Here is a 22,867-nt window from a genome sequence, read left to right as displayed (position 1 = left end):
AAAATATGCCCGGAATTCAGAAATTTGAATGACGACCAAAAACTCCCATACCTACTAGGGGAAGAGAGAAATTGTGTAACCTTAGCGGCACACTACGTTACAGCTTGCCATAAACAGAGGGACAACCACTAAATATAAGAAAAGAGTATATACAAATTATATGAATGTATATTTATACACTCAGGGATATATCTGTTTGTACACTGTATGGATAGATCTGTATTTTTGTGTACAACCATGAATGTTTTTCGATGCTTTGGCAACATAAGATGTACCTTGTCATGCCAATAAAGCGATTTGAATTGAATTGAATTGACAGAGAGAGACAGAGAGAGAGAGAGAGTGTGAGAGAGACAGAGACAGAGAGAGGGACAGAGAGACAGAGAGTGAGAGACAGAGAGTGAGAGAGAGAGAGACAGAGAGTGAGAGACAGAGAGAGAGAGAGAGAGAGAGACAGAGAGTGAGAGACAGAGAGTGAGAGAGAGAGAGAGAGACAGAGAGAGAGAGCTCACCTTCAGCATCTAACATCTTGGGAATATCTAGGTACTTCTCAGCAACCTCGAAGGCTTGGTTTAAGTTACCGATGGGATCATCCTGGAATGGCGAGAGGATGGATGATCAGAAATGGATGAAACATCTCTTCACTAACCCTACAATACTGACTAACTAGCTCGGGGGATACGAGAGTCTCTGGTGGCCCTCTGTGCCCACGGGGGGGGGGGGGGGAGGCGAGAGCCACAGCACCACACCCGCCTCCTAATTGCCACATAAAAAAACCCCAAAATGGCTGCCAGCATCCACAACATCCCATAATTACCTCCAATGCACCTCACCCCCTCCCCCACCCCCTTATTCCCCAATACCCCCAGAACGCAGCCCTGCAACTGCCCCTTGTTGTCCATTGGGCTGTATAACTTCTGTCCAGCCCCAAAAAACAGGGCAGTGGGAGAGGTCAGGGGTCAGAGTTCGACCCCCCGATGCCATTCCTCTGTTGGCGGTGAAGATCCACCGAAAGACCTAAAATGGCCGCCGTCAGGCGGGAGTGGGCCTAACCGGCTTGGCAAAGGAATGAAAATCCTACTTGTCGCGCCATCCCATTGCACGTTTGGTTCAAGACGGAGGCAGCTCTTCCTCCAGAACGTAGCCAGTCCGAGACGCCGAAGAGTGATTGAGGCTAATGTAGCAACGGGAGGAGGCCGTTCAGTCCCTCGCGCCTGCTCCGATCAGGGCTGACCTGCACCTCATCTCCGTTACCCCTGCCCTTGCTCCGCATCCCCCTTCCCCGCCCGAGAATCGATCTGTCTCAGTCTGGACTGGCCGCCGGCCGCTCGCTCTATAGCACCCCAACCCCTTCATTCTTAGCAAAGGCCACAAAAAGCAGACAGGCAAAGACAGGGAGAGCAGAAAATGAAGGACCTTTCTCAGTTTGGAGTAATCGATGAGATCGGGCCTGTGTCTATGGATGAGAGCGCACAGTGCGAGGCCATCCTTCCAGCTACAGGAACACAGGAAGAGGAGCACAGACAGGAGAAGAGAAGGAGAGTTAATAAGAGAATCGCAGCTCGTTCTAACCTGGCCATTATCCAAACTGGTTCCGACCAACCGTCTCCTCATCAAGCCTAACATTTACCTGGATATTACTCCAAGTATCATCATCACGTTGACACTCCTTACTGCATGGTAACCCCACCCACCCATCTCCTCCGCCGATCCCCCAACCCCACCCACCCACCTTCTCCCCAATCCCACCCACCCACCTCCTCCCCCTATCCCCCAACCCCACCCACCTTCTCCCCAACCCCACCCACCCACCTCCTCCCCCTATCCCCCAACCCCACCCACCCACCTTCTCCCCAATCCCACCCACCCACCTCCTCCCCCTATCCCCCAACCCCACCCACCCACCTTCTCCCCAACCCCACCCACCCAACTCCTCCGCCGATCCCCCAACCCCACCCACCCACCTTCTCCCCAATCCCACCCACCCATCTCCTCCGCTGATCCCCCAACCCCACCCACCCACCTTCTCCCCAATCCCACCCACCCATCTCCTCCCCATATCCCTCAACCCCACCCACCCACCTTCTCCCCATGTCCCCCAATCCCACCCACCCACCTTCTCCCCATATCCCTCAACCCCACCTACCCACCTTCTCCCCATATCCCCCAAACCCACCTACCCACCTTCTCCCCAACCCCACCCACCCACCTCCTCCCCAACCCCACCCACCCACCTCCTCCCCTATCCCCCAACCCCACCCACCTTCTCCCCAATCCCACCCACCCATCTCCTCCGCTGATCCCCCAACCCCACCCACCCACCTTCTCCCCAATCCCACCCACCCATCTCCTCCCCTATCCCCCAACCTCACCCACCCACCTTCTCCCCAACCCCACCCACCCACCTCCTCCCCTATCCCCCAACCTCACCCACCCACCTTCTCCCCATATCCCTCAACCCCACCCACCCACCTTCTCCCCATGTCCCCCAATCCCACCCACCCACCTTCTCCCCATATCCCTCAACCCCACCCACCCACCTTCTCCCCATATCCCCCAAACCCACCTTCTCCCCAACCCCACCCACCCACCTCCTCCCCGATCCCCCAACCACCCACCTTCTCCCCATCCCACCCACCCACCTCCTCCCCTATCCCCCAACCCCACCCACCTTCTCCCCAACCCCACCCACCCACCTCCTCCCCAACCCCACCCACCCACCTCCTCCCCTATCCCCCAACCCCACCCACCTTCTCCCCAATCCCACCCACCCATCTCCTCTGCCGATCCCCCCAACCCCACCTCCTCCCCAATCCCCCAACCCCACCCACCTACCTTCTCCCCAACCCCACCCACCCACCTTCTCCCCAACCCCACCCACCCACCTTCTCCCCAACCCCACCCACCTTCTCTCCATATCCCCCAAACCCACTGTGGTGATTATTCTTTATGTTTAGTAAGAAGTATTGTGATTGGTTGTTTGTTTCCTGCCTTGGGATATATGCTGTAATCTCATTGGTAGTTGATGTCATGTGATTTGTGGTGGCCATCTTAAATTCAGTTCTTTCCAGCCTTTAGTTGGGACTGGGTGTTGAAGATGTGCTACCGGATTTTTAAGTTAATAAAGCCTAGATTAGAAAGGCAAATCTATTCTTTATTTCTATTTATTAACTTTATGTCAGAATGGAGCGATATCTTCAACCAGAACGATTCAATGCTGACCCTAATTCTGCAGGAGTGGATGATAAATGGAAACACTGGTATTGTACATTTAAAAACTTTTTGGGCGTGTTGGATCAAGAGTCTCTAAATAAGCTGAATATGCTGATCAACTACATTGCTCCGGATGTGTATAAGTATATTTTGGACTGTAAAACTTACGAAGTGGCTATTTCTACATTGGAAAAGATTTTTGTTAAACCAAAGAATGAGGTATTTGCACGTCACCTTCTATCTGCCCGTAGGCAGCAGGTGGGAGAATCTTTGGATACTTATTTACAAGCACTTCAGTGCCTTAGTGTTAACTGTAATTATAAGGCCGTGACGGCTGAAGAATATAAGGAAGAATCGGTACGGGATGCTTTTATTAATGGATTACTGTCTAGATCAATTCGTCAGCGGTTGTTAGAAAATAAGACTTTGGATCTTAAGAGTGCTTTTGAGCAAGCTTCTACATTGGATGTGGCTCAGAGAAGTTCGGATTCTTATGCTCTTTTTAATCGGCCTGTGACTGTGGTTTCGGCAGTTCCGGATGAAAAGGAATTATGTGGACTTAATAGGAGTGGTTTACTAGATTCTGAAACAGTTTCTACTTCAGCGGCTGTTGCCTCTAGGATTCAGAAGTGTTATTTTTGTGGGAATGTCCGGCACCCTCGTCTGAAGTGTCCTGCTCGGGAGGCTGTGTGTAGTAAATGCGGCAAGAGAGGTCATTACGCACGTGTGTGTAAATCATCAGGTTCAATTACCTCTGTGACTATTCAGCCTTTAGATAGGGCATTTATTGCATCAATTTCTGCTGCATTTGCTCATGGCCTAAACAAAGCTATAGTTACGGCCCAAGTTAATGGGTTGGAAGTGAAGGCCCTTATGGATACGGGCAGTACCGAGAGTTTTATAAGTCTTCAGTTTGCAAAGGAGAAGCATTTGAAAATTTCGTCTGTTTCCTATCAGGTGTCTATGGCTCAGACGACTCTCACTTCACAAGTAGCTGGTTGTTGCCTTGTGAAATTGATTCTTCTAGGTAATACGTATACTGATATACGCCTATCTGTTTTGCCTAATCTCTGTGTGGATATTTTGATTGGTCATGATGTGCTTCAGTTACACGAGTCTCTCAGTCTTTCATTTGGAGGGACTAAGCCACCTTTATCTATTTGTGGATTAACCTCTTTATCCATTTCTCCATTATCACTTTTTTCCAATTTGATGCCGGATTGTAAGCCAATTGCTACCAAGTCAAGAAGGTATAGCAGTCAGGATAGAGAATTTATTAATTCTGAAGTTCAACGTCTCTTATTGGAAGGAATCATTGAACCTAGTTGTTCGCCTTGGCGGGCACAGGTAGTTGTCACGACTAACGAGAGACATAAGAAACGAATGGTGATAGGCTATTCCCAAACTATTAATAGGTATACTCAATTAGATGCGTACCCTTTGCCTAAGATTGATGAGCTTATCAATAAAGTATCTCAGTATAAGGTTTTTAGCACCATTGACCTAAAGAGTGCTTATCATCAGATTCCTATTGTTAAGAAGGATCAACCATATACGGCCTTTGAGGCTGGTGGAAAGCTGTATCAGTTTTGCCGAATACCATTTGGTGTTACTAATGGTGTTGCTTGTTTTCAACGGGCAATGGATGCTTTTATAAGTGATAACTCTCTCTCTGACACCTTTTCATACTTAGATGACATCACGGTGTGTGGCAAATCAAGGGTGGAGCATGATTCTAATTTAGAAAGATTCCTTCAAGCTGCAGAAAAAGTTGGTTTAACTTTCAATAAAGAGAAGTGTACCTTTTCGACCACTGAGGTAAATCTACTGGGGTACATTATCTCGGGAAACAAGATTAAACCAGACCCAGAACGTCTGCGACCATTGATTGATTTACCTTGTCCTACTAATTCTAAGGCTTTGCAACGAGTTGTTGGACTGTTTTCTTACTATTCTAATTGGATTGCAAATTTTTCACAGAAGATCCGGCCTCTTATTCGGGTTACGACATATCCTCTATCATGGGAGGCCAGGACGTGTTTTGATAATTTTAAAAAGGATATCCTTGGAGCAGTTGTGCATTCTATTGATGAGCAGGTTCCTTTTGTGATTGAGACGGACGCTTCTGATTTTGCAATTGGGGCTACTCTGAACCAAAATGGAAGACCTGTGGCCTTTTTCTCACGTACCTTGAACAATAGTGAAAAAAGGCATTCTTCAATAAAGAGGCGTATGCAATAGTAGAAGCACTGCGTAAATGGAGACACTATTTATCGGGGCGACATTTTACGTTGGTAACTGATCAAAAGTCTGTGTCCTTTATGTTTGATGTCAAACATTTTGGAAAGATTAAGAATGATAAAATAATGAGGTGGAGGATTGAGTTGGCATGTTACCATTTTGATATAGTTTATCGTCCGGAGAAGGATAATGTTGCTGCTGATGCGCTGTCGAGGGCTTATTGTTCTGTGATTCACGGAGATACGCTTATTAATCTTCACAATGCCTTATGCCATCCTGGGGTTACGAGGATGATACACTTCGTACGCAGTAAGAATTTGCCCTTTTCAGTTGAAGACGTCAAGCGGATGACTTCATCATGTTCTATCTGTGCTCGGTGTAAACCGAATTTCTTTAAGCCTCAACGAGCTCATCTTATAAAGGCTACTTCTCCTTTTGAACGTTTGAGCGTCGATTTTAAGGGGCCTCTTCCTTCAACTACTCAAAACCGATATATATTTACTGTTGTGGATGAGTTTTCAAGGTTCCCTTTTGCTTTTCCTTGCGCAGATGTATCAGCTGCTACAGTTATCAAATGTCTGACTCAACTTTTTGTCATCTTTGGGATGCCTGCGTATATCCATTCGGATCAGGGAAGTTCTTTTATGTCTTCCCAGTTGAAGGAATACCTTCAGAGTCGGGGAATTTCTACTAGCAGAACTACCCCGTATAATCCCCAGGGTAATGGACAGTGCGAACGATACAATGGGGTGATCTGGAAGGCAGTTATGTTGGCTTTGACATCCCGGAACCTTAAGAATACACAGTGGGAAATGGTACTGCCTGATGCCCTGCATTCCATTAGATCATTGCTTTCAACGGCTACTAATGTGACCCCCCATGAAAGGCTCTTTAACTATCCGCGGAGATCTACTACGGGATATTCGGTACCTTCATGGCTTACTATGCAGGGACCTGTGCTGCTTCGACGCCATGTTAGATTGTCAAAATATGATCCTTTAGTGGAGGAGGTGGAGCTGTTGGAGGCAAATTCCCAATATGCTCATATTCGATTCCAAGATGGGAAAGAAAGTACCGTTTCAATTATAGACTTGGCTCCTTGTGGTGGCCAGCCCTCTTCTGAGGATATTAACAATAGTCATGATTCAGATAATGTGGATGCTGTTACAGATACTACGAATATTTCCAATCCGACTGCAGATAATTATACTTCTATTAGTCAGCCCTCGATGGATGTTCATGACCGTCCCAGTTTACCTCCTGATGGGATTTCTAATCCGGAAACCGTTGAAAATCAGGATATGGATAGCCTTCCTGCAGAAGATACTTCTGTGTCTCCTGGTGTGGGAGGGCAAGGAATTTCACCAGGGTTAAGAAGGTCGACACGAACAAGATATCCGGTCGACCGATTGAAAATGGACTTTTAAATTGATAGTAATGTTTTAAAATTGTTGAAATATTATATTATATTGTTTTAGTTGAGAGATACTTAATACTTATGTGCAATGTTACTATTTGTTGTTGCTTACTTAGTATTGTGTCATGTTGAATAGTTTTATTTTGTCTGTGCATAGTTTTAGTTGTAAATAATTAATTATAAATTGTAAAGGTTATTTAGGTTGGAGTATATTTTAAAAGGAGGGGTGAATGTGGTGATTATTCTTTATGTTTAGTAAGAAGTATTGTGATTGGTTGTTTGTTTCCTGCCTTGGGATATATGCTGTAATCTCATTGGTAGTTGATGTCATGTGATTTGTGGTGGCCATCTTAAATTCAGTTCTTTCCAGCCTTTAGTTGGGACTGGGTGTTGAAGATGTGCTACAGGATTTTTAAGTTAATAAAGCCTAGATTAGAAAGGCAAATCTATTCTTTATTTCACCCACCTACTCCCCATATCCCCCCAACCCCACCCACCTTCTCCCCAACCCCACCCACCCACCTTCTCCGCATATCCCCCAAACCCACCTACCCACCTTCTCCCCATATCCCCCAACCCCACCTACCCACCTTCTCCCCATATCCCCAAACCCCACCCACCCACCTTCTCCCCATATCCCCAAACCCCACCCACCCACCTTCTCCCCATATCCCCCAACCCCACCGACCCACCTTCTCCCCATATCCCCCAACCCCACCCACCCACCTTCTCCCCATATCCCCCAACCCCACCCACCCACCTTCTCCCCATATCCCTCAACCCCACCCACCTTCTCCCCATATCCCTCAACCCCACCCACCCACCTTCTCCCCATATCCCCCAATCTCACCCACCCACCCTCCTGCTATCCCCCAACACCACCCACCCACCTCCTCCCCATACCCCCAATCCCACCCACCCACCTCCTCCCCCTATCCCCCAACCACCTCCTCCCCCCCATCCCCCAACCCCACCCACCTTCTCCCCATATCCAACCCCACCCACCTCCTCCCCCTATGCCTCAACCCCACCCACCCACTCCCCATATCCCCCAATCCCACCCACCCACCCTCCCGCTATCCCCCAACCCCACCCACCTTCTCCCCATATCCCTCAACCCCACCTACTCACCTTCTCCCCATATCCCTCAACCCCACCTACCCACCTTCTCCCCATATCCCTCAACCCCACCTACCCACCTTCTCCCCATATCCCTCAACCCCACCTACTCACCTTCTCCCCATATCCCTCAACCCCACCTACCCACCTTCTCCCCATATCCCTCAACCCCACCTACTCACCTTCTCCCCATATCCCTCAACCCCACCTACCCACCTTCTCCCCATATCCCTCAACCCCACCTACTCACCTTCTCCCCATATCCCTCAACCCCACCTACCCACCTTCTCCCCATATCCCTCAACCCCACCTACCCACCTTCTCCCCATATCCCTCAACCCCACCTACTCACCTTCTCCCCATATCCCTCAACCCCACCTACTCACCTTCTCCCCATATCCCTCAACCCCACCTACCCACCTTCTCCCCATATCCCTCAACCCCACCTACTCACCTTCTCCCCATATCCCTCAACCCCACCTACCCACCTTCTCCCCATATCCCCCAACCCCACCTTCTCCCCATATCCCTCAACCCCACCAACCCACCTTCTCCCCATATCCCCCAACCCCACCTTGTCCCCATATCCCTCAACCCCACCTACCCACCTTCTCCCCATATCCCCCAACCCCACCTTCTCCCCATATCCCTCAACCCCACCTTCTCCCCATATCCCTCAACCCCACCTACCCACCTTCTCCCCATATCCCCCAAACCCACCTACCCACCTTCTCCCCATATCCCCCAACCCCACCTTCTCCCCATATCCCTCAACCCCACTTTCTCCCCATATCCCTCAACCCCACCGACCCACCTTCTCCCCATATCAACCCCACCTACCCACCTTCTCCCCATATCTCTCAACCCCACCTACCCACCTTCTCCCCATATCCCTCAACCCCACCTCCATGAACCTCTGTTTCTTAACTGGTGTCCCCTGGGATTTGAAGCCTTCACCACCAGGGACCTGTGCCAGTTTCGCCCGGCTCGGATCCCTGTCAGAATCCCGAGAGGCTTCACCGCTGTCGACCACTGGCCTGGGAGATGGGGGACCTGAGATCCCGCTGAATTGCCCCTCACCTGATGTGGAAGTTCTGTACATTTACATTCCGGTACGGAGCCGTTTTCCTCTGGCACCACAGCAGTAACCCTTCCTTGGCCGATGTTTCTGAAATACAGGTCATAGGTCACAGGAGATAGGTCAACCGGGATTCCGCACTCTACAGCCCGAGTGTGTAGGTCTCTTTATCCGTAACCTCGGCCGCCGAAGATTCCAAATTAGGCTTTCCTGAGCCGGAGGAGACATTCCAACCTACTCAGCTTGGCTCAGTCGGTATCGCTCTCCCATCCAAGGTCGTGGGTTCGAGCCCCACTTGAGCCCCTCGTCTAGGCCCGACGCTCCCACAGAGGGAGTGCTGCACTGTCGGAGACGCATGCCTTTCGGATGAGACATTGAACTGAGGACGCTGGACACTGCTCAGCCCTCGGAGCCAGAGGTGTCAATTCAAACCGCCCCCCACCCCTCCCCGTCCCTTCGTAGTCCCCCCAGATTATATCCAATCACTGCCCTCCAATTACAACCAATCGCTGAGGGGTTACAATCCGACACGGCCGCCAGGCTCACCTTCCACAGAGATGTCCTGAATTGCGAAGCGTAGAATGATGGTCCAGATCATCCCCAGAGTCATCTTCAAATTCCCATCCACGATTTCTGCACAAAAAGAGGCGGAGTTAGTGAGGGGAGGGGCGGGGTTTGTGAGGGGATGAGGCGGGGTTAGTGAGGGGAGGGCGCGGAGCTAGTGAGTGAGGGGCGGAGTTAGTGAGGGAAGGGGGCAGGGCTAGTGAGTGAGGGGTGGAGTTACTGAGGGAAGTGGCGGGACTAGTGAGTGAGGGGCGGGGTTAGTGAGGGGAGGAGGCGGAGTTAGTGAGGGGAGGGGCGGGACTAGTGAGGGGAGTGGCGGGGTTAGTGAGGGGAGGAGTCGGAGTTAGTGAGGGGAGGGGTGGGGACTGGGGAGGGGCGGGGCTAGTGAGGGGGAGGAGGCGGAGTTAGTGAGGGGCGGGGTGGGACTAGTGAGGGGAGTGGTGGGACTAGTGAGGGGAGTGGCGGGGTTAGTGAGGGGAGGGGGCGGAGTTAGTGAGGGGAGGGGTGGGACTAGTGAGGGGAGGGGCGAGGCTATTGAGGGGAGGAGGCGGAGTTAGTGAGGGGAGGGGGCGGGACTAGTGATGGGAGTGGCGGGGTTAGTGAGGGGAGGGGTGGGACTAGTGAGGGGAGTGGCGGGTTAGTGAGGGGAGGGGCGGGGCTAGTGAGGGGAATGGTGGGGTTAGTGAGGGGAGGGGGCAGAGTTAGTGAGGGGAGGGGTGGGACTAGTGATGGGAGTGGCGGGGTTAGTGAGGGGAGGGGGCGGAGTTAGTGAGGGGAGGGGTGGGACTAGTGATGGGAGTGGCGGGGTTAGTGAGGGGAGGGGGCGGAGTTAGTGAGGGGAGGGGTGGGACTAGTGAGGGGAGTGGCGGGGTTAGTGAGGGGAGGGGGCGGAGTTAGTGAGGGGAGGGGTGGGACTAGTGAGGGGAGTGGCGGGGTTAGTGAGGGGAGGGGGCGGAGTTAGTGAGGGGAGGGGTGGGACTAGTGATGGGGAGTGGCGGGGTTAGAGAGGGGAGGGGCGGGGCTAGTGAGGGGAGGAGGCGGAGTTAGTGAGGGGAGGGGTGGGACTAGTGAGGGGAGTGGCGGGGTTAGTGAGGGGAGGAGGCGGAGTTAGTGAGGGGAGGGGTGGGACTAGTGAGGGGAGTGGCGGGGTTAGTGAGGGGAGGGGGCGGAGTTAGTGAGGGGAGGGGTGGGACTAGTGATGGGAGTGGCGGGGTTAGTGAGGGGAGGGGCGGGGCTAGTGAGGGGAGGAGGCGGAGTTAGTGAGGGGTGGGGGGGCTAGTGAGTGAGGGGTGGAGTTACTGAGGGAAGTGGCGGGACTAGTGAGTGAAGGGGTGGAGTTAGTGAGGGGAGGGGCGGAGTTAGCGAGGGGAGCAGGCGGAGTTAGAGAGAGGAGGGGGGTGGAGCTAATGAGTGAGGGGCGGAGTTTGTATGGGCGAAGAGGCGAAGCTAGTGAGGGTGAGGCGTGGCCAGTGAGGGATGGGTGGAGTCAGTGAGGGAGGAGGTGGAGCCAACAAGGCACGGGGTGGAGCTAGTGATGGGCAGGGCGGAGTTTGGCACCCTACTGAAGCCTCTGTCCCGACCCTTCTAGAGCTGGTTCAATAATTTCTCACCAGGCCAATATTTATAGGATCGTCAACACTGGAATATTATTCCGTTGATAATTTATTTTTACTCTAAAGTCTCGTTGCCCCCTCAGCATTCTTGATCCAGGTCATTAATCGTTGGCTTGCTAGAGGGCCCCCCTCGCTCTCAGTCACAGTGAGGGGGGTCACGCATCAACGTGAGGCTCAGGGATACTCGTTAGAGACGGGAGAAGCAAAGACTGGCAGTTCGCGATAGCTCCCAAACCCAGCCAGTGTGGTACTGAGGCTCACGGGCTGAGGGGAGGGGGGGTAGCCCCATGTACCATCCTGGTTGGTGTCTAGTTAGAGCCGGCGGGGTGGGGGGGGGCGGGGGGAAGGAGGGAGGGAGTGGGGGAAGATTGGGGGGAGAAACTATAATTAGCCTCAGTACCACTGGGCTGTGGCGGGAGAACGTGATGCTTCACACAGTCGAATAGCCGTCGCCACTAGGCTCGCGCGCGCGAAAGCTGTGGGGGGGGGGCTGGTGGTGCGAGCTCCTTTCGTACGCGAGTGAAGGGGACGCTTTGCACGACTCACCCTCGGCTCCGATGGAGACCAGCTTCACTCCCTTGCTGGAGATGTAGTCCAGCGCCTTGTTGACATTGGCGATCTTGTGAAAACGCATCTTGCCCTTGTCGGGCTTGGGGAGCCGCTCGCCTGCAACAGAAACCGAGTTATCCTCGGTGAAAAACACGGGCAATTCTTCCTCCCTCGCACCCCCCGCCCCGCCGGCCCTCCCAAACATGGCACCCGCCTCCTCCCACCCCCCCAGAGCAGAACCCTCCCCTCTCCCCAGCGATTAGAGGGTTAAATTACGAGTGGGAGACTCCAATCTGAAGTAACCACCTTCAGTTCTGGGCCCCGCGCCTTGGAGGGGGAGAAGCGCAGATTCACCAGAACGATACCCGGGACTAAAAGGGTTAAATTACGAGGATGGGTCGCACAGACTGGGCTTGTATTCCCTGGAGTTTAGAAGATTAAGGGGTGGTCTGATCGAGGTGTTTAGGATGATTAAAGGATTCGATCGGGTCGAGAGAGAGAGAAACTATTTCCTCTGGTGGGGGGAGTCCAGAACAAGGGGGCAGAACCTTCAAATTAGAGCCAGGCCGTTCAGGGGTGATGTCAGGAAGCACTTCTTCACACAAAGGGTGGCGGAAATCTGGAACTCTCTCCCCAAAAAAGCTGTCGAGGCTGGGGGTCAATTGGAAATATCAAAACTGTGATTGATCGATTTCTGTTGGGTCCGGGTATTGAGGGTTACGGAACCAAGGCGGGTCGATGGAGTTGAGATACAGATCACCCGCGATCTCACTGAATGGTGTAACAGGCTCGAGGGGCTGAATGGCCTCCTCCTGTTCCTGTGTAACAGGCTCGAGGGGCTGAATGGCCTCCTCCTGTTCCTGTGTAACAGGCTCGAGGGGGCTGAATGGCCTCCTCCTGTTCCTGTGTAACAGGCTCGAGGGGCTGAATGGCCTCCTCCTGTTCCTATGTAACAGGCTCGAGGGGCTGAATGGCCTCCTCCTGTTCCTGTGTAACAGGCTCGAGGGGCTGAATGGGCCTCCTCCTGTTCCTGTGTAACAGGCTCGAGGGGACTGAATGGGCCTCCTCCTGTTCCTGTGTCACAGGCTCGAGGGGGCTGAATGGGCCTCCTCCTGTTCCTGTGTAACAGGCTCAAGGGGGCTGAATGGGCCTCCTCCTGTTCCTGTCTAACAGGCTCGAGGGGGCTGAATGGGCCTCCTCCTGTTCCTGTGTAACAGGCTCAAGGGGGCTGAATGGGCCTCCTCCTGTTCCTGTCTAACAGGCTCGAGGGGCTGAATGGGCCTCCTCCTGTTCCTGTGTAACAGGCTTGACCTCAAAGCCTGCTCTGGGAGTGCGAGCGAGGTAGGTGTAAGGGGAGTCTCCGAGACCCTGGACAAAAGACAGGCTCACCTGAAATGACCTCCAGGAGCAGCATGAGTTTAAGGCCATTCCGAAAATCATCCTCGATGTTCTCGATCTGAGTTCCGGCCTTCCTTAAGTGCGAGTTACACCAAGCTGTGAAGGTCTGAAATGGTAACGGAAAAACTTAGGGACGCATTCGACACACTGGCTCCCAGTCTGGCAACGCCTCCATCTTAAAATTCTCCATCCTCGCGTTCCAATCCCTCCGTGGCCTCCTCATCCGCCCACCCCCCCTCCCTATCTCTGTCACCTCCTCCAGCCCCCTACAACCCTCCCGAGATCTCCGCGCTCCTCCGATTCTGGCCTCTTGCGCAGAAGTTGTTGCTGCCGCCCTGCTTTATCGGTGCTCTGTCCAATTCCCCAATCCCCCACCCCCCTTCCAATATCCTCACACCGTATTTCTCAACACCGTCACTGCTCCCAAGTCAACATCAATCACCCCTTGCACTGCATCCCCACAGTCTCTCAACCCTCCTCACGAGATGGTTTATTCCTGGATCCACCTCGCACCGGCTCAAGCCAAATTTTGAGACTCCAACAACCACCTGCATTTCTGTAGCGCCCTTTAACATCGCTTAACCAGCCAAAATTTGACACAGGCGATATTAGGGACAGGTGACCAAAAGCTGGGTCGCAGAGGTCGGTTTTAAGGGGTGTCTTAAAGGAGGAGAGAGAGGCGGAGAGGTTTAGGGAGGGAATTCCAGAGCTCAGGGCCCAGGTGGCTGAAGGCACGGCCGCCAATGGTGGAGCGATGGAAATCGGGGGATGCGCAAGAGGCCAGAATTGGAGGAGCGCGGAGATTTCGGAGGTTTGCAGGGGCTGGAAGGCGCAGTTAGGTGTGACGGGGAGAGCGTTACAGGAAGTAAGTGTGACACTTACAGGAAGTGCACATGAGTCAATCCATCGTTGCCTGGTCTGTGATTGGTTGGAGGGATTGTTGGTTGTAACAGGCTGGGAGAGGCTAGAGCGCCACCTGTGGAGCAAGTGTGAATAACAGGCTCTACGGCCCAGGCGCCCCCCCCCAGCCCCTCCCTCACACTGTGGCCGCCCCCTATAGTGCCTCTCACAGTGGAATAGCTGCCTCGAGTCACATATGAAGAACACCCACCTGAGCAAGGCTTTGGGATCCAACCAGGGTCCATGGAACTCTACACAGTTAGGGGCCGCACCTTCTGGAAGGGTGATGGGGCTGGGGGGGATTTACCAAGACATTACCCGACAAAACTCCAGTGCACCCTGGGAATGGCTCCCGTTCCACATCCTGTCCCATTTGGTACTACAGGCTGTCTCTCTCTCTCTCTCTCGCTCTCTCTGTCTCTTTCTCTCTCTGTCTCTTTCTCTCTCTGTCTCTCTCTCGCCTCTGAGTCAGAAGGTCGTGGGTTCGAGTCCCACTCCAGGGACTTGGGCACTATAATGCAGGCCCACACTCCTGGTGCCAGTACTGAGGGAGCGCCGCATTGTCGGAGGGGCGGTACTGAGGGAGTGCCGCACTGTCGGAGGGGCAGTACTGAGGGAGCGCCGCACTGTCGGAGGGGCAGTACTGAGGGAGCGCCGCATTGTCGGAGGGGCGGTACTGAGGGAGTGCCGCACTGTCGGAGGGGCAGTACTGAGGGAGCGCCGCACTGTCGGAGGGGCAGTACTGAGGGAGCGCCGCACTGTCGGAGGGGCAGCACCGAGGGAGCGCTGCACTGTCGGAGGGGCGGTACTGAGGGAGTGCCGCACTGTCGGAGGGGCAGTACTGAGGGAGCGCTGCACTGTCGGAGGGGCAGTACTGAGGGAGCGCCGCACTGTCGGAGGGGCAGTACCGAGGGAGCGCTGCACTGTCGGAGGGGCAGTACTGAGGGAGCGCCGCACTGTCGGAGGGGAAGTACTGAGGGAGCGCCGCACTGTCGGAGGGGCAGTACTGAGGGAGTGCCGCACTGTCGGAGGAGCAGTACTGAGTAGAGTGTGGCGCTCCCTCAGTACTGGCACTGCGAGTATTGACTTGGATTATGGGGCTCGAACCCACGCCCTTCTGCCCTCGGAGGAGAGAGAGAGAGAGACAGTACGACCCACTGAGCCATGGCCGACAGATGGTGGAGGGCTGCGGAGCAGGTTTTGGTCCTCGACTTCTCAGGGACCCCCTGAAAAACGTAAGCTGTCCTCCCCCCACAGCCCTGGCTCACCCTCTCCTTCCCAATCGCACCCTGACATCATATGTCTGGGACATGATATTCAGAAACCCAATGAGCGTGAAATGAGAGTCCTGCACAGGTGACAGCTGCCTACATCACTCCGCCGTCTCAAACACGCGGCCAAATTTAGACGGGTTGTGGCTGAGGGGAGGAGCGAGGGGGGATCACCAATGGCAGAAGGTGCAGCTAAATCTAGTTACCCTTCAGAAACATCATCCGATCTTGGTGAGGGCAATGCAGGTATTTGCTAACACTGCATCAATTCCTTCCTGACCGCCCGCCCCCCCCCCCCCCACCCCCTCCCTCTCCCCATTGGAGAAGCTGGGATTGTTCTCCTTAGAGCAGAGAAGGTTAAGGGGAGATTTAATTGAGGCGTTCAAAATTACGAGGGGGGTTTTGATAAGAGTAAATAAGGAGAAAGTGTTTCCAGTGGCAGGAGGGTCGGTAACCAGAGGGAATACACAATGAGTGGTGGGACCCTAGGAAGTACAGAGGGTCAGAGGGACCTTGGTGTACATGTACATAGATCCCTGAAGGCAGCGGAACAGGTAGATAAGGTGGTTAAAAAGGCATATGGGATACTTGCCTTCATTAGCCGAGGCATAGAATATAAGAGCAGGGAGGTTATGATGGAGCTGTACAAAACGCTAGTTAGGCCACAGCTGGAGTACTGTGTGCAGTTCTGGTCGCCTCACTATAGGAAGGATGTGATTGCTTTGGAGAGGGTGCAGAGAAGATTCACCAGGATGTTACCTGGGATGGAGCGCCTCAGCTATGAAGAGAGGCTGGACAGGCTGGGGTTGTTTTCCTTGGAGCAAAGAAGGCTGAGGGGGGACCTGATTGAGGTGTACAAAATGATGAGGGGCATAGATAGGGTAGATAAAGAGGAACTTTTCCCCTTAGTAGAGGGGTCAATAACAAGGGGGCATAGATTCAGGGTAAGGGGCAGGAGATTTAGAGGGGATTTGAGGAGGAACTTCTTCACCCAGAGGGTGGTTGGAATGTGGAACTCAATGCCTGAAAGGGTGGTAGAGGCAGGAACCCTCACAACATTCAAGAAGCATTTGGATGAGCACTTGAAATGCCATTGCATACAAGGCTATGGACCAAATGCTGGAAAATGGGATTAGACTGGACAGGGATGGATGGGCGGCGCAGACACGATGGGCCGAAGGGCCTCTTTCTGTGCTGTAAAACTCTATGACTCTATGACACAGATTGAAGATAATCGGTAAAAGGACCAGAGGGGGAGATGGGGAGACATTATTTCACACAGAGGGTTCTTAAGAACGCGCTACCTGAAAGGGCGGTGGAATCACAATTGGTAGGAACGTTCAAAAGGCAACTGGACACGTACTTGGAGAGTGAATTTTGCTGGGTTTGAGCATCACAGAACAGGACAGCAACGGAAAGGAGGCCCTTCGGCCCATCGCGTCTGCGCTCTCTTTCGGAGAGCAATCCACTTAGTCCCACTCCCCGCCACCCCCCCACCCCGCGCTTTCCCTATAATGTTACGCGGGTGGGGGAGGGCGTTTGACTAATTGGAGAGCTCTTTCAAAGAGCCGGCACAGGCACGATGGGCCGAATGGCCTCCTACTGTTCTGTATCATGCGAGGATCTCGCTGATCGCAGCACTGCAAGACAGGGGAGCGAATGCAAGGAAATAATTAATCAGGACAAATTGAACGGACTGATCTAAAGAAAGTGAGAGGCATTCCGGTAATGTAATCCTCCTCTTTCACCGCCCGCTCTCTCCCCCCCCACACCACCACCCCGCTGACCTCCCGTCCCTCGCAAAGTTGCTGAAGATATCTCCTGCCGCCCTCTCCAGTTACAGCCACCTCAGCTTCTCCTCTACCTGCTGGCTCCTGCTTTTAAGGTTTTACTTGACGATTAGGTCATGGTGGGCAGAGGCCGATGGAATTGCTGCTGGGTGTAATTATAACCGTGAGGTCCCAGATCAGCTTCCCTGGCCCGGCTCGCACAGGCCTTACCGACTCCCCCACACACACACATATACTCTCACACTCACTCACACACACCCTCCCCACACGAGGATCTCTCTCTCTCGCTCCCTCGCTCGCTGTCTCTCTCGCTCCCTCCCTCTCTCGCTCCCTCCCTCTCTGTCTCTCGCTCCCCCCCTCTCTGTCTCTCGCTCCCTCCCTCTCTGTCTCTCGCTCCCTCCCTCTCTGTCTCTCGCTCCCTGTCTCTCGCTGGCTGTCTCTCCCTCCCGCCCTCTCTGTCTCTCCCTCCCGCCCTCTCTGTCTCTCCCTCCCTCCCTCCCTCTCTGTCTCTCCCTCCCTCCCTCCCTCTCTGTCTCTCGCTCCCTCCCTCTCTGTCTCTCGCTCCCTGTCTCTCTCTCCCTCCCTCCCTCTCTGTCTCTCCCTCCCTCCCTCTCTGTCTCTCCCTCCCTCCCCCTCTGTCTCTCCCTCCCTCCCTCCCTCTGTCTCTCCCTCCCTCCCCCTCTGTCTCTCCCTCCCTCCCCCTCTGTCTCTCCCTCCCTCCCCCTCTGTCTCTCGCTCTCTCCCCCTCTGTCTCTCCCTCCCTCCCTCCCTCTGTCTCTCCCTCCCTCCCCCTCTGTCTCTCCCTCCCTCCCCCTCTGTCTCTCCCTCCCCCTCTCTCTGTCTCTCCCTCCCTCTCTCTCTGTCTCTCCCTCCCTCTCTCTCTGTCTCTCCCTCCCTCCCCCTGTCTCTCCCTCCCTCTCTCTCTGTCCCTCGCTCCCTCTCTCTCTGTCCCTCGCTCCCTCCCCCTCTGTCTCTCCCTCCCCCTCTGTCTCTCCCTCCCCCTCTGTCTCTCCCTTCCCCTCTGTCTCTCCCTCCCTCCCCCTCTGTCTCTCCCTCCCTCCCCCTCTGTCTCTCCCTCCCTCCCCCTCTGTCTCTCCCTCCCCCTCGGTCTCTCCCTCCCCCTCGGTCTCTCCCTCCCCCTCGGTCTCTCCCTCCCTCCCCCTCTGTCTCTCCCTCCCTCCCCCTCTGTCTCTCCCTCCCTCTCTGTCTCTCCCTCCCTCCCCCTCTGTCTCTCCCTCCCTCCCCCTCTGTCTCTCCCTCCCTCTCTCTCTGTCTCTCCCTCCCTCTCTGTCTCTCCCTCCCTCTCTCTCTGTCTCTCCCTCCCTCTCTCTGTCTCTCGCTCCCTCTCTCTCTGTCTCTCCCTCCCTCTCTCTCTGTCTCTCCCTCCCTCTCTCTCTGTCTCTCCCTCCCGCCCTCTCTGTCTCTCCCTCCCGCCCTCTCTGTCTCTCCCTCCCGCCCTCTCTGTCTCTCCCTCCCTCCCTCCCTCTCTGTCTCTCCCTCCCTCCCTCTCTGTCACTCCCTCCCTCCCTCTCTCTCCCTCCCTCCCTCTCTCTCTCCCTCCCTCCCTCTCTGTCTCTCCCTCCCTCCCTCTCTGTCTCTCCCTCCCTCCCCCTCTGTCTCTCCCTCCCTCCCTCTGTCTCTCCCTCCCTCCCCCTCTGTCTCTCCCTCCCTCCCCCTCTGTCTCTCCCTACCTCCCCCTCTGTCTCTCCCTCCCTCCCCCTCTGTCTCTCGCTCCCTCCCCCTCTGTCTCTCGCTCCCTCCCTCCCTCTCTGTCTCTCCCTCCCTCCCCCTCTGTCTCTCCCTCCCCCTCTCTCTCCCTCCCTCCCTCTCTGTCTCTCCCTCCCTCCCTCTCTGTCTCTCCCTCCCTCCCCCTCTGTCTCTCCCTCCCTCCCTCTGTCTCTCCCTCCCTCCCCCTCTGTCTCTCCCTCCCTCCCCCTCTGTCTCTCCCTACCTCCCCCTCTGTCTCTCCCTCCCTCCCCCTCTGTCTCTCGCTCCCTCCCCCTCTGTCTCTCGCTCCCTCCCTCCCTCTCTGTCTCTCCCTCCCTCCCCCTCTGTCTCTCCCTCCCCCTCTCTCTGTCTCTCCCTCCCTCTCTCTCTGTCTCTCCCTCCCTCTCTCTCTGTCTCTCCCTCCCTCCCCCTCTGTCTCTCCCTCCCTCTCTCTCTGTCCCTCGCTCCCTCTCTCTCTGTCCCTCGCTCCCTCCCCCTCTGTCTCTCCCTCCCCCTCTGTCTCTCCCTCCCCCTCTGTCTCTCCCTCCCCCTCTGTCTCTCCCTCCCTCCCCCTCTGTCTCTCCCTCCCTCCCCCTCTGTCTCTCCCTCCCTCCCCCTCTGTCTCTCCCTCCCTCCCCCTCTGTCTCTCCCTCCCTCCCCCTCTGTCTCTCCCTCCCTCTCTGTCTCTCCCTCCCTCTCTCTCTGTCTCTCCCTCCCTCTCTGTCTCTCCCTCCCTCTCTCTCTGTCTCTCCCTCCCTCTCTCTCTGTCTCTCCCTCCCTCTCTCTCTGTCTCTCCCTCCCTCTCTCTCTGTCTCTCCCTCCCTCTCTGTCTCTCCCTCCCTCTCTCTCTGTCTCTCCCTCCCTCTCTCTCTGTCTCTCCCTCCCTCTCTGTCTCTCCCTCCCTCTCTCTCTGTCTCTCCCTCCCTCTCTCTCTGTCTCTCCCTCCCTCTCTCTCTGCCTCTCCCTCCCTCTCTCTCTGTCTCTCCCTCCCTCTCTGTCTCTCCCTCCCTCTCTCTCTGTCTCTCCCTCCCTCTCTGTCTCTCCCTCCCTCTCTGTCTCTCCCTCCCTCTCTCTCTGTCTCTCCCTCCCTCTCTCTCTGTCTCTCCCTCCCTCTCTGTCTCTCCCTCCCTCTCTCTCTGTCTCTCCCTCCCTCTCTCTCTGTCTCTCCCTCCCTCTCCCTCTGTCTCTCCCTCCCTCCCTCTGTCTCTCCCTCCCTCTCTCTGTCTCTCCCTCCCTGTCTCTCCCTCCCTCTCTCTCTGTCTCTCCCTCCCTCTCTCTCTGTCTCTCCCTCCCTCTCTCTCTGTCTCTCCCTCCCTCTCTCTCTGTCTCTCCCTCCCTCTCTCTCTGTCTCTCCCTCCCTCTCTGTCTCTCCCTCCCTCTCTCTCTGTCTCTCCCTCCCTCTCTCTCTGTCTCTCCCTCCCTCTCTCTCTGCCTCTCCCTCCCTCTCTCTCTGTCTCTCCCTCCCTCTCTGTCTCTCCCTCCCTCTCTCTCTGTCTCTCCCTCCCTCTCTGTCTCTCCCTCCCTCTCTGTCTCTCCCTCCCTCTCTCTCTGTCTCTCCCTCCCTCTCTCTCTGTCTCTCCCTCCCTCTCTCTCTGTCTCTCCCTCCCTCTCTGTCTCTCCCTCCCTCTCTCTCTGTCTCTCCCTCCCTCTCTCTCTGTCTCTCCCTCCCTCTCCCTCTGTCTCTCCCTCCCTCCCTCTGTCTCTCCCTCCCTCTCTCTGTCTCTCCCTCCCTGTCTCTCCCTCCCTCTCTGTCTCTCCCTCCCTCTGTCTCTCCCTCCCTCTCTCTCTGTCTCTCCCTCCCTCCCTCTCTGTCTCTCCCTCCCTCCCTGTCTCTCGTTCCCTCCCTCTCTGTCTCTCCCTCCCTCTCTGTCTCTCCCTCCCTCTCTCTCTGTCTCTCCCTCCCTCCCTCTCTGTCTCTCCCTCCCTCTCTCTCTGTCTCTCCCTCCCTCCCCCTGTGTCTCTCCCTCCCTCTCTCTCTGTCTCTCCCTCCCTCTCTCTCTGTCTCTCCCTCCCTCCCTCTCTGTCTCTCCCTCCCGCCCTCTGTCTCTCCCTCCCTCCCTCTCTGTCTCTCCCTCCCTCCCTCCCGGTCTCTCGCTCCCTCCCTCTCTGCCTCTCCCTCCCTCCCTGTCTCTCGTTCCCTCCCTCTCTGTCTCTCCCTCCCTCTCTCTCTGTCTCTCCCTCCCTCTCTCTCTGTCTCTCCCTCCCTCCCTCTCTGTCTCTCCCTCCCCCTCTCTCTGTCTCTCCCTCCCTCCCCCTGTGTTTCTCCCTCCCTCTCTCTCTGTCTCTCCCTCCCTCCCTGTCTCTCGCTCCCTCCCTCTGTCTCTCGCTCCCTCCCTCCCTGTCTCTCCCTCCCTCCGTCTCTCCCTCCCTCCCTCCCTCTCTGTCTCTCCCTCCCTCCCTCTCTCTCTCTCCCTCCCTCCCTCTCTGTCTGTCTCTCGCTCCCTCCCTCTGTCTCTCGCTCCCTCTCCGCAACGCCATCTTCACCAGCCTGCGATCCACTTCAATCTGCTGAATTTCAAAATCCAGCGGCCTAAAGGGTGGGTTAACCACACATCTGGGGCCTAGTTTCCCATCCGGATAGCCAACCCTTCCTGGATTATGTAGAATGGACTATCAATATAGGATCGTCACTAATAAATCCAATGGGGAATTCAGGAGAAACTTCTTTACCCAGAGAGTGGTGAGAATGTGGAACTCGCTCCCACAGGGAGTGGTCGAGGTGAATAGTATCGATACATTTAAGGGGAGGCTGGTCAAGCGTCTGAGGGAGAAAGGAATAGAGGGTTACGCTGATAGGGTGAGATGAGGAAAGACGGGAGGAGGCTCGAGTGGAGCATAAACACCGGCTCGGACTGGTTGGGCCGAATGGCCTGTTTCTGTGCCGGATATCCTGTGTAATCTACAGCACAGAAACAGGCCATTCGGCTCATCTGCTCCGTGCCGGTGTTCCTGCTCCACACCAGCCTCCTCCCACCCTCTTCATCTCACTCATCACCGTATCCTTCTATTCCTTTCTCCCTCGTGTGTTTATCCAGCTTCTCCTTAAAGGCGGGGCATCGCGGTGATGGACATGTCGGGCGTCCAATGGCGGGACAGCGGGGGCGGGGAAGCGGGAGGTCACCGCCATGTGACCAAACCTTCGGGAACAGATCCAATTGGAGTTCGTGACTCTAGTTCCCATCAGGAAAGATTGAACAGGCCGGGGCTCCTTTCTCTAGAACAGAGAAGGCTGAGGGGAGACCTGATCGAGGTCTTTAAGATTATGAAGGGGGTTCGATAGGGTAGACGTAGAGAAGATGTTTCCATGTGTGGGGGAGACCAGAACTAGGGGCCGTCAATATAAGATCGTCACTAATAAATCCAATCGGGAATTCAGGAGAAACTTCTTTATCCAGAGAGTGGGGAGAATGTGGAACTCGCTCCCACAGGGAGTGGTTGAGGCGAATAGCACAGATACATTTAAGGGGAAGCTGGATAAACACAGGAGGGAGAAAGGAATAGAAGGAGATGGGGATAGGGTGATTCTTTCCCCCTCCTTTTAGTGGACTGTTCCACTGATGACGTCAACAATCACATGTCAAGTTACAGTCTTGCACGATCCATTCAACCTATCACAACATCCCTGATTGGGATTCAAATCTAATGGGTCCATTGGGAATCAAACCCCATCCCATTCACTCCCATTGTACGCAATCCCAATGGACCCAAACCCCTTCCCATTCACTCCCATTGTACACAATCCCAATGGACCCAAACCCCTTCCCATTCACTCCCACTGTACACAATCCCAATGGACCCAAACCCCTTCCCATTCACTCCCATTGTACACAATCCCAATGGACCCAAACCCCTTCCCATTCACTCCCACTGTACACAATCCCAATGGACCCAAACCCCTTCCCATTCACCCCCATTGTACACAATCTCAATCGAACCAAACCCTTCCCATTCACTCCCATTATACACAATCCCAATGGACCCAACTCCTTCCCATTCACTCCCATTGT

At 54.8% G+C, this 22,867-nt stretch overlaps 1 protein-coding gene across 1 annotated transcript in view; it reads right to left on the bottom strand.

The window, feature by feature from the left end:
• Window positions 1-22,867, bottom strand: part of LOC147092958 (alpha-actinin-2) — a 108,497-nt gene that overhangs the window by 36,008 nt on the left and 49,622 nt on the right. The window contains exons 2-7 of the mRNA XM_085976291.1: window positions 13,184-13,298; window positions 11,792-11,911; window positions 9,615-9,701; window positions 9,071-9,158; window positions 1,417-1,495; window positions 513-594 (exon numbers count right to left, since the gene is read on the bottom strand). Of these exons, the coding sequence (XP_085832417.1) occupies window positions 513-594; window positions 1,417-1,495; window positions 9,071-9,158; window positions 9,615-9,701; window positions 11,792-11,911; window positions 13,184-13,298 (571 nt within the window). The remainder of the gene's footprint in view (window positions 1-512; window positions 595-1,416; window positions 1,496-9,070; window positions 9,159-9,614; window positions 9,702-11,791; window positions 11,912-13,183; window positions 13,299-22,867) is intronic.

Source organism: Somniosus microcephalus, unplaced genomic scaffold (assembly GCF_052327205.1).
Source record: "Somniosus microcephalus isolate GS21.2 unplaced genomic scaffold, FLI_Smic_1.0 unresolved_chr2, whole genome shotgun sequence".
Classification (NCBI taxonomy): Eukaryota; Metazoa; Chordata; class Chondrichthyes; order Squaliformes; family Somniosidae; genus Somniosus; species Somniosus microcephalus.
This window is presented reverse-complemented; position numbering and strand designations above follow the sequence as displayed.